General features: G+C 34.1%; 1 protein-coding gene across 1 annotated transcript; it reads right to left on the bottom strand.

Annotated features, from left to right (window-relative positions):
* Positions 1-4,931: 4,931 nt before the first annotated feature.
* Positions 4,932-6,231, bottom strand: LOC104100115 (zinc finger protein CONSTANS-LIKE 4-like). The gene is made up of 2 exons (XM_009607283.4): positions 5,577-6,231; positions 4,932-5,484 (listed from the first exon to the last, which is right to left on the bottom strand). The coding sequence occupies exons 1-2, from the start codon at positions 6,057-6,059 to the stop codon at positions 5,185-5,187; spliced, it is 783 nt and encodes a 260-aa protein (XP_009605578.1). The 5' UTR covers positions 6,060-6,231; the 3' UTR covers positions 4,932-5,184.
* Positions 6,232-11,739: the final 5,508 nt, after the last annotated feature.

The raw sequence follows: 11,739 nt of genomic DNA, 5'->3' as shown, positions 1-11,739 counted from the left end.
AATGACTCAAACTAGGAAGTGTGTCTCCTACGAGTGAGGTTGAAGGACTCGAACTAGGAAGTGCGTCTCCTAGGATTGGTGGTTTGGATTAGGAAGTGTGTCTCCTATTGGAATGACTTAAAATAGGAAGTGTGTCTCCTACGAATGAGGTTGAAGGACTTGGACTAGGAAGTGCGTCTCCTAGGATTGGTGGTTTGGATTAAGAAGTGTGTCTCCTATTAGAATGACTCAAACTAGGAAGTGCGTCTCCTACGAATGAGGTTGAAAGACTCAAACTATGAAGTGCGTCTCCTACGGAGCAAAGGTCTTTGAACAGTAAAAACAACCAAGCTTGTATTATTCCTTCTTTAATTTCAGCTTTTAACAACACAAAACTCAAATACTCAAATCCAATATAAACAATTTCACTAAGCACTTGAAGCTTTTATTATTAACTATCATGACTAAGCGAATAGTTATTTCAAAGCTAATGAATAACTAATTATCAGTGATTAGTAACTATGAACGACTAAGCTAACACACATTAAACACAACTAATAATAAAATATAAATACTAAATAATAATAATACAAATAATAAAAAAATCAAAAATTATGCTAGACATAAACTAACTACAATACAATTAGAAAAAATAGAAAAAGAAAACGAGAATAGGGGAGGGCGTTCGAGGTGGTCGCAGGAATTTGGCCGCATTTTTGGTCGCCGGATTTTCGGGGTGGAATTGACATCAATAGATAGGTATTGAGGAGTTCTATCCGTTGATGTAGCTCTATCCGTTGATGTAGGTATTGTGGGGTGATAGTGGCCGGAGTTTCAAGAATTTGGGCAAAAAAGTGGCAGTTAAAGTTTCCTAGATCTAAGATTCAAGGAGTTTGAGAAGGTTTAGAAAGATTTGGTGGAATTGAAAGATTTGGTTTGGAGATATGGAAAGAGGAGGTTGTGGAGAATATATGGTGCGAATTTGGGGGTATTTGGAGGTGGTCCGTCGCCGGTGGGCGATTACCGGCGGCGACGGCTAGAGAGGAAGAAGAAAAGAATTATGGGGGAAATGGGGGCAAAATTTCAGCATTTCTAAGTCTTAAATACCTAGTTGGGAGATTGATTGTGGACCATTGGATGAGCGAGAGATGAATGGATGAGATTTAATCTTGATTCACTTAATGAAACGACGCCGTTTTGGACCAAGTCTTGGCCAGTCATTTTGGACTAGGTATGACCGAATTGGGCTCAAAATTTGGGCCAATTTCGGTTCAATTTCAATTAAAATACACTAGCCCAATCTCTTGTCTTTATAATGAAATTATAGCTTATTTAATCTAAAAAACATATACTAGTAAAAAGAAAATCCTTTAAAGATGCAAACTAAAATATACAAATAAAAAGTAAAAATATTTTAGTACTTTTTATTTAAACTCACATAAAAATGCGCAAATAAATTCAAAGGAAAACAACTAAAAATAGCTAAAATAATCCAAAAGTTATTATTATTATTATTATTATTATTATTATTATTATTATTATTATTATTTTTTGAAAAAAGCGTGCAAAAACTAGGTATTCACAAGCATATTATGCCGAAAGTTTTCCTGAATTTTAAGGAGGATTTTGTTCATATTTTATTTTTACGTGAAAAATGGTTAAATTTCGATTACTTTTGAACCTATGACTATTTTTCAATTAGTAGTTGTAAATCATGCTATGTTTGATTTTTTTTCCAAGAAGAAATTGTATCTATATATGATATTGAGCAGTTTATGAGCTAACTTTTAAGGTTTCAGAGTTATTGTATCCTTATAAGATATAGGACAATCCTTATCTCTTTCTTTATTAATTAGCTTTTGGGGTTAAGCTAGGTCATTTTTTTTAACTCTGCTTATCAACTACGTGGAAAAATGACTGGGAAGGGGAGTATTATCTTGTATTAGCTCAATTGAATTAGGTGAAACTGTGCCCAATTGAAGAAGATACAAAGAGAACTTAAAAGTTATGGTGTTGGATCAAACTTTGGACATTAAAAAAAAAAAAAAAAAAAAAAAAAAGGGAGGCAGGAGATTTAAGAGTATTAAATGGACATGTTGTAGAAATTGAAGGCATTATTAAAACAAGTGAATCGTATATACAGGGACTGGACTTGAACCAAGTGGTGTTATTGTGAACGACAAAATGAAAAACAAATAGTAATAATTAAAGAGGAGTAGGTCCAAAGACTCCAACATAAAATATAAATGATGGTCACAATTTAAAGATAGATTTACAAGGCAACCCCTCATAATATCTTGTACAGTAATTAAAACCATAGCCACATATTGTAAAAGCCATTTCAAATATTTTTTTTTATGTGTCTATTGAACTCTATACCACAAGATAGAAGAAGTCTACCTGATTCTCCTTTTTCTTTTCTTCTGAATTAATCAAACTATTTTACTATATCCTACAAGTGGTCTTTATTTATTCTTCTTGTTGGAATGGCTTTATTTTCATATTTCACAATTGCGTCTAGGTTTAAAAACTCGAAACCGTTATATTTATTCTTGGTTTAGTACTAAACTAGTCACAATTAAATGATTTACAAATTCAAACAATGTTCCCCCATATAATTGACAAATTTCGTACTATCTTTGTTACATTGTATGTCAATATGTTTGACGTGAATACAAAGTTTATGAAATAAATAAAATTTTGAAATTTATAGTCTTAAATAGGTCATAATATTTGTGTGACTATAAAATTATTTTATTAAGGATAAAATAAAAGGTTTAAAATTAACTTGTTTTTGCCAATGAATACATAACATTATTATATTGTCGTGTGATCAATAGTTTATTTTAGTATTCAAAGTAGCTTCCCCCTTCCCCCCCCAACCCCAAATTTATTGTCAATTTATCTAGTAAGTTATGCAGATTCAATCGGCGTGTCAAGCGTCTGAAAAAGGAAATGTTTATGCAAAAAGAAAGATCTTAAAAAAGAAAAAGAAACAGAGAATTTTATATCTGCAGGAAACAATTAAGCTAGTTTTTATTTCTAACACGACATGGTTGAAAGATGAGGTAGATGCCATGTCTTTTTGTTGATAGCTTTTGAAGTTTTAATAATAAAGCTCACCTATAATCCAATCGGAACTAGGTGGTTTTTCGGAAGAAAAAAAAAAAACTAAGTCCAAGTTGAAATAGTAATAAAAATAACAGTTAACACCAATTTAAAACATGATGATTCCAAAAATTCTTAATTTTGGATATAAACGGACACTTCTCTCTCAAGATTCCAATTTGTGACTTCTAACCTACTGGACACTCAATGTATAAGCAAGACATCGCTAGACCACAAGTTAATGGACAAGTATAAATTGAAGTAGAATTTCTCTAAGCCAAGTACTATATTTATATTTTGCGATCTAATCCCTCTCTCCCACAGAGGTTTCATCTCTTATTTCTATTGCTTTGACCCAATAGTACGAGATGACCGGTAGTTCATGAGAAAACTATACAAAAAAATTGATATTGTTACTGTAAAATATAATTTTCATTATCAGTGTGTATCTTAACTTATCGTAAAAGATAATGTGCTTTGGTTTTAACTTACTAATCTCACCTTTAAAAATAGTTATCCGTGAATGATATGATAATATAAATGTATTAACATTTTCATTATTATGATATAGAAGTTAAACTCAAAAGAAAAATGATTTACAGACAGAGACGTGAGGAGGTGGCAAGATAGAAATATGAAAGTAATAGTAGTAGTGTAAATTAGGAAAAAATTGCATAAATTAGTCGATATATGAAAACCGTGGGCTTTGTTCTATAATCTTTCTTAGCAGTTTTCTTCAAATTTGATGGGGTGATGCCTACAGAAAAAGCTTTGTCAAAGTTGATGTGATTGCCGGCCTCAAATATAGTTTGCTTAATAATTCAAAAGGATGAGAGGTGGGACACTAATCCTCAATTTATGGCCACTATCAAAGTCTTATCAACCTCAAGATATTTACAAAATATATTAAATTAACCTGAAAATATCTGCTGAACAGATGCCTCGAATAAAAATAATAGACAAAATAAAGGGAGAACAAATTAGGTTCACTAATCTCGTGAAAACGAGTCATCATTGTGTGTGAATTGTGATTTATAATAAAAGCAAAAGAAAAGTAAAGAATGAGTGGTGTTTGGCAAACGCAGACAAATTTGAATATATACATATATATTCTGTTTAATAGCTAAAGTTTTCGGCCGTTCGTCTATCTTGTCGAATTTGAACCACTCCATACAATTTTCCACACTTAAAATGACCTCAAATTGTTGTAGTCTGCAGCTTTCTACCATTTCTAAAATTAGAGGTGCTAAAAACGAGCGGTGCAACTAACATCTCTAACAAACCACTCACCATGGGTTTCTTGTGAGAGGCTAAAGGTTCCTTAGAAATCATTACATTCGGCTGGTTATTTCACGAAAATAACAGCAAATTAATTATAATTTCACGAGTGAAATTGAGGAGGAAAAAAAAAAACAAAGAGCGAAATCTGAGGAGGATAGTTATATGCCTACCTCATCCCACCTTAAAAAGATAGAAAAATTATTTTAGATAAACTATCGATTAAAGAAAACAAAAAAAAAAAAAAAATTAGTAGCAGCAAACAATAATAAAAGATAACAAAAATCTAAAAAAAGGACACATAATTTGTTCAAACAAGTTATATTAATCAGATAGTGTAAAAATTACTTACTATTAAAGAATATAAATGAAACCCTTGCATAAATTGCAAAAGAGTAAAGATGTTCGCTAACTTGTACTAATTGATTTAAAATCTTGAATTCGTTGTAGTATTGAGAGAACGCTGGGACCAAATGGCAGTATATGTGCAGGGTTATTTCGTTAGTAAACTAAACAATAACTCAAAGAGAAAGGAAGAAAAAGAAGTAATGCATTGTGGCAAGATATGTTAGAAATGTGTTTAAAAGCATTCCTCTTCTTAATATTAGTAGTTATTATCCTAAATAAATTACATACAGTAAATAAAAATAGCATATACTAGCAAATGGTCCTAACTCTGAAAAGATTAGTACATAGAACAAATCCACTCTTATCCTATAACTATCATCTGAAATCCACCGACTACAAGATTTGGGTAAAGGGTAAGTAACAAAAGTAGAAATGACGTAATGTAACTGAAACGAATGGTCAATCCGACGGTTACGACGTCTCCGAGCTTTCCAGATCAACGGTCCTTGAGTCATCACTGAGTCTACAGAGCTCGACGATCGCCGTACTGGAGCTTATCCTCTGCCGATTATTTCTCCTGATATACTCCATTATCGCCGTGCATCCAGGCGCCGTCAGCCGATCCGTTCGGTTCGCTTCCGTTCTCTGTATCTTAGCCGGCGTTCTCATTTTCGTTGATACAACAACGGCAGCTACCTCGTCCCCGCTGTGTACCGCCACCGACGGCGTTGTGTGGATTTTCTGGCTACATAATGAGCTTCCGTTATCGTCCTATAACCATAAACACTAAGTTTTTAAGTATTCAACCTCACGAAAAATGAATATAAAAAACTGAAATAACAAAAGCTAGAAAAATCTCATACATCTGAATGAAGATCCGCATCATATTCACGCATTCGCTTCAACGAAACATTCCGACGGCCTTTAGATGAATCTTCGCTGCTGGATGAACTAGCCGGCGGTGGAGGCGGCGTAGATGACCACGGCACAACTTGATCAATATCCTCTTCATCGTCAATTTCCTCATCTTCATCCTCTTCATCATCATTTTCTTCATCCTCCGTGGTACTTCCTTCATCGTTCACGCTTTCACTCTCCTCTACCTCGTCCCTGTGGTAGTATCCATCTACGCACCTCTCACATACGGAAACCGTCGGTCCAAGTTTCGGCCCGTCCGCCGACCAAGCCGTCGGCGATTGACACACGTGGCAGAGCAAAGACCTAGAATGCCTCGCCGCCAGAAAATTAGCCGAGTGAACCTTCGCATCACAGTCCCAACACAAACTCGCGTTGTCCGATTCACAGTACATCCTAGCCAATCCCTTACAAAGCTCACAGTTTTTCATCCTTTTCTATATTCTCTTAGACAAAGAAATCAGACAGAGAATTTAGGGGAGAGAAAAAGAGGAAGCCAATTGCAGATGGAAACTGAAACCACCTTTACTTTAAACAAAAACCACAGAAACACCAAATTTTTTCTTAGAAACTACGGCGAGGGGTATAAATGTAAAGAATATGTGATACGAGGAAGACCTAGGGATGCGGGATGTGTATGTATGTATATAAAACGACAGCGTAAGGGGGAGAGGTGAATGGTGAGAAGGAGTGACAGGTGGTAGGTACGTAAGGGAACAAAAGCTTTTTTCTTGTGGCTCGGGAAGAGATGTTTCCTTTGGTTTGTACAGGATATTTTTTGTTGACGTGGAGATTTAGAGTTGGAGGAAGATTCTGATTTGTTGACGTGGAGTCGTGGGGCCACGTGAAATGCGCCTGAAACGAAGTACTGGAGAGAAATTTGAATTGGTTGGGTGCTATGTGGGCCCCACCTCAAATCACATCTTGGACAGCGTAGCTTTGGATTAATTATGTGCTAAGGTAAATGAAATCGTTTACAAGGTAAATGTTTTGCCACGTGTCGATTTGTTGTCGACTTTTCATACGTCCAGATTCTCAGAATTTTAAATTTGTATGAAAGAAATTAGTCTGTAAGGGTCAATATGGTTAGTTGACATAAGGGGTGAAGGTCCAGAGATAAAGATAGTTGGTAATCGAATGTTTTGTTTTATACTAGACTAGTATATATGAATAGTGCGTACCACTTAATGACACGTGATGGTTTAAATATTTATTTATATGAATGAATAATAAAATTTAATTAATGAAATTTTTTTGTGTATAATAAAACAACAATCATCTAAATATCGAAAAATATTATTATATTAGCATAATAAATGAATTCAAAATAAAAGAACATTATCAGAACTTACACAAATGATCAATTAGTCATATTAGTTAGATAATTATGTATTGTAGTTTAAAAGAATTTAATGTGATGATATCTTATCGGATATTTTTTTGTAGACAATATTTTTTCATGTATGTTTTCTTCTAATGTTTTGGTTGCTTTGCCATAATGAGAACTATTGTTGTCGATATTGATATCTTTCTTGAAAGTGTAACATATAGTTGTTCGTGTAAGAAAATATACTGTGATAAATATATTCCAATATTTAGGATATTTATCCGTGTGCTTTATTTATTATAAATGAAAATGTACTGAAATTATTTTCACACAAATTTAAAAGGACATTCTTTAGCTCCAGAAGACGAAAGTTAAATTCGGGGATAAACACATACTTAAAAGTATATTGACCAGTATTATAATCCTTGCATGTATATATAACGTTATTGTCAAAACTTCTATATACCATCTGTGTACTATTACATAAGCTATTCGGCAACTTTAAGTTTTTCAGTAGCATGGCATGCATATTTTTCTTCAAAATCAACCTATATGCAATGAAAGATCAATTTTTAACTTAGTCTAGTATATATACGGTGACACTAACATTTGTAAAAAATAATGAACTTGACAACATCTACCATTTGGTATTAAAATATTTAAGTATTTTTCTTGGTAGTAATTATTGGTATCATCTTTTGTTGAGTCAAAAATTAAAAAATATTTTATTTTTACCATAAAACTTAGCAATTAATCTTTTATGTAGTTGATTGACATATTCATTTCTGCTAGCTAATATAACCCTTTAATTTCTCTAATACAGTTTGCACAAATTACATTTTAATCTAATGTTGGAAATATTTTCTTTATTAAATGCATTACTATTAGTGTTGAGGTTGATAACCAAATATTTTGGAAGAACCAAATCATTTTTATAGGATGTTCTTTTTCATTTCCGACACGAAGTAGGAAGTCACTTAATGCTGGATCTTTTCTTATTTTTATATTTCTTGTTAGTTGAATCTTTTCCATTTGAGACCATAAGTATATTTTTGTCAAGCTAGCTTTTACGGTCTCGGCTTTCGTCGATTTTGGAACTACTGGTTGTACTTGATAGAAATCACCTCCCAAATCATTACTTTTTCATCAAATGGTTCATTGATATCCAACGTATCTCTAAAACTCCGGTCAATTGTTTCAAGCATTTGACGCTTAGCCATAAGCGCTTCATCACATATTATCAATTTTGATGTTTTTTTTTATAAATTTAGCACAATTGCTCTGGTTTGATATATTTGTAATGGTTATTTTAGTTGTTTGAAAAGGTATATCAAATCTAAAATGAGTTGTATGACCTCGTAATAAAATTGTTGCTGGTACACCACTTGTTATTCTTGAAAACAGTATCATACCTTTTGATCTAACATTTGCAAATAATGTATGACATAGGAAATATTATTTTGATTCCGCCAGATGCATCTACAAAGGATAATCTCGCTATATTGATCATGTCCAAAGCACACCTCAATAGAGATATGAAACAGTCGTATGCAATACTAAATACCCAACTAGGAGTCGGGGTCGAATCCTCTGGGAGCTAAGATGAGAGTTAGGGGTATATATTTCAAATGAGCAATTGGAGTATCTAGATTGCACTTTCACAACAAGGATTTATTTTATAATTATACGGTTAATCTAATAATAGCAAAATAAATAAAATAGACTAGAGATAATTATTTTTAAGGTTTTTCCAAATGGGTAAAAGGCCTAGGGCTGTGACCATAACCCATGTATTTGCCTAATGGGATAAAAATGTTAATGTTTGTTTTGTTGATTGGGGTGTATTATAACTCTCAACTCGACATTACCCACTTAATATCTCTCGATCAGAGAGTGGTTTTGTGCAATTTGGCTTTCTCAAGACCAAATGGGTATCATCCCAAAACAATTGATAATAGCTCAAGTCAGGTTATTACTATCTCTAGGTTGAACCCTTTAATTTAGTTAATCAATCTCTCAATTGACCCAATTCCTTGTTAGCTAAGTTATACTAGATTAGGTCCCTCTTTCTCAAGTAGAGACTAAGTCAAATAGGCAAGAACTAATGTTTGCAATCATTAATTCTATAATTAAAGCATGAACCAAGCTAAATAATCAACACTCAATCGTAAACAAGATTTAAATGGGATACCCATAAAGTTTACACACTAGAGTTAGGTCACAACCCTAGTAAAGGTCTAGCTACTCATAATGAGTTTTGAAGAAAATAAGGAAGAAAAACTAATTAAACTCATAATGAAAGCTTGAAATGATTAAATCTAATGTAAATACACCAAAGTAATGTAAAACTTCCTAAAGTAGTAAAGAAAAACGGCTACAACAGCTTCATATGTTCAAACTTGACCTAATTTTGTGAAACTCATCTATTTATACAAGGCTGAAAATCTCAAACAAAAATATCCATCGGGAGGTTCTGCGGCCGCACAATTCCATGTGCGGTCCAAAGATTTCTTCATCTGGTAGGAAATGGAGTTATGCGGCTGCATTTTTTGAACTGCGGTCGCGAAGCAATCTTCCGCGAACACACATTTCTGGGCTGCGGCCGTAAGGCAACTCTTCTGCGGCCGTACAATTCTTGTGCGATCCGCAATTCACAGAGGCTTATACACTTTGTCTTTTTGGATACTCTATGATCTTTGACTCTTAGACCAGTTTTTCAGCCGCATAACTCATGTGCGGTCCGCACTTTGCGCAAAGTTCTACTAAACTTCTCTCCTTGGTTTGCGACCGCAGGTGAAATTCTGCGGTCCGCAATTTTTTTTGCGGCCGTAGAATTCCTTATGCGGACCGTATATTTGTACTTCTGCGCCCTTTATTGCCCTGTACCTCAAAATACACCTTTTTGAGTCAGATTTCATCTCGGGGGACTAAACTTCCAGCTTTTCTGTAATTTTGTACAATTTCATTAGTTTCGGGAACATAGTTCAACGCTTTTGGACTAAAACAGAAGCTAAAAGGCGCTAATAAGCAATCAAAATCCACACTTATCAACTCCCCCTAACTTAAGTCTTTGCTTGTCCTCAAGCAAATAAATTAATTCCCACATTCAAAAGTTAAGGGTCATTTCAGCGAGTTAAATGTGAGCCATCCACACATCAATTAGGACCAACAATTACCTTCTCTACTCATCTATTATCAACAAGGAGACAAGTTAAACATTCATGCACGTATAGTTCTAATGTGATATTTGAGCTTCAAGAATTGACTGTACTCATCAATGACTCTTGCTCTATCATGTAGGTCATGGTGGACTCAAACTCTTCCTCCTTTACTTTCCAATTGCCTAGCTCACTTAAGAAATTTAGTATTCAATTCGAAGATTTATGAAAGGTTCACTCATCTCTCTCAAAAGAATGTCACAAGTACGACTTCAAGTACCATAGGCTTGCCCCACATGTAGATCATCACTAATATAAGCTCACCCGCCTTAAAATCAAGTAGGACTTCTTTCGGGATGTAATGAAGGCTTTTGGATTAGGATTGGATACAATATGGGTGAGTGATTACACCTTTCCTTAAGCACTCCATTTTCTACTTCTCGGCTCACACTTTGACAATTCTTTGAGGCACTTTCTTTTCCTTGGGGGATTAGAGAGACTTAACTTCACTCTTTCTTAATCCTTACATTCGTTTTCTCCATCTTTGATTTTTTTCATGTTTGGGATCATTACCTGTCTTTGAATCCTTTCAACTCTTCCCCCTATTCACTTTTGTTTTTGTATTTTTCTTTTTGTTCTTTTCTTGCCTTTCCTTTTCATAATTTCTTTTCTATTTTTGTGCCTTGATTTCTCTTTCAAGTTCTTCGTCTCTCCCCCAAACTTATGTTTTTAGCCATTTGTTATAAAAGAGTGCTAAGGAAAGCTCGGGTGCCAAGAGAGGGTCACGACAAAATATGTAAAGGCTTGTAACATGGTTATCAAACAAGAAAGGCTAGAGGCTCAAAGGGGTTGACTAGGGATAATGACATTGGTTAGCAATAAAAAACTCAAACGGGCCAAGGAGGGCATACAATCATTTTTCAAACCAAGCAAACTTAGGATTTCGCCTTGAAACATATTCGGGGCAAGTTCTAGACCCTTCGCACGGATACTTGGACTAGCAACAATTCATCTCACCCCTCACGCAACCGAATTGTTAAAGAGGACAGAGTCAAGGGCCCACAACGACCACATTCAAGTTTGAAAAATCATTATGGTCTAATTAAACCATTCGATGATTGCCAAAGTCAACACAAGAGTCACAAAGTCACTAACTAGAGCTATTTCTTTTAGAAACTTTGTTTCTAACCATAAGCACATAGTTAAGTGTGTTGGTACCAATTGAAGCATGTTTGACTCTTCAAGCATGACTTAATTAGGTCTTTTTATTTATTACTACTATTATTATTACCTAAACACCAAAAACAGACTCATTCCCTTAAGAAGGTTGTTACGCCATCCGTCATTGGGACGGGTCACCCGGTTCACACAACAACTACCTTTGGAAAGAACCGTGGTATTAAGAAAACCAAAGGCTTATTATCTACTAAAACATGAAGCTTACTAAATCAAACAAAGAAGCTACTAAATCAAATAAAGAACAAATAAAGAAACAAAAAATAAAGAAGCTACTAAGCAAAAACTACTGAAGATAGAATGAATATACATAATGAGAGAAAGAGAGAGAATATATACATAATAAGAAAAAGAGAATAATATCAAGTTATTATAGGCCAATTGTCTCAG

The sequence above is a fragment of the Nicotiana tomentosiformis genome, chromosome 7 (genome assembly GCF_000390325.3).
Source record: "Nicotiana tomentosiformis chromosome 7, ASM39032v3, whole genome shotgun sequence".
NCBI lineage: Eukaryota > Viridiplantae > Streptophyta > Magnoliopsida > Solanales > Solanaceae > Nicotiana > Nicotiana tomentosiformis.
This window is presented reverse-complemented; position numbering and strand designations above follow the sequence as displayed.

Bases quoted from the DNA above. Each gene is read 5' to 3' on its own strand.
- LOC104100115 (XM_009607283.4), bottom strand. From the start codon at position 6,059: ATGAAAAACTGTGAGCTTTGTAAGGGATTGGCTAGGATGTACTGTGAA. The intron at 5,485-5,576 runs GTATGAGATTTT...TTATGGTTATAG, and splicing joins ATGCGGATCTTCATTCAGAT to GACGATAACGGAAGCTCATT.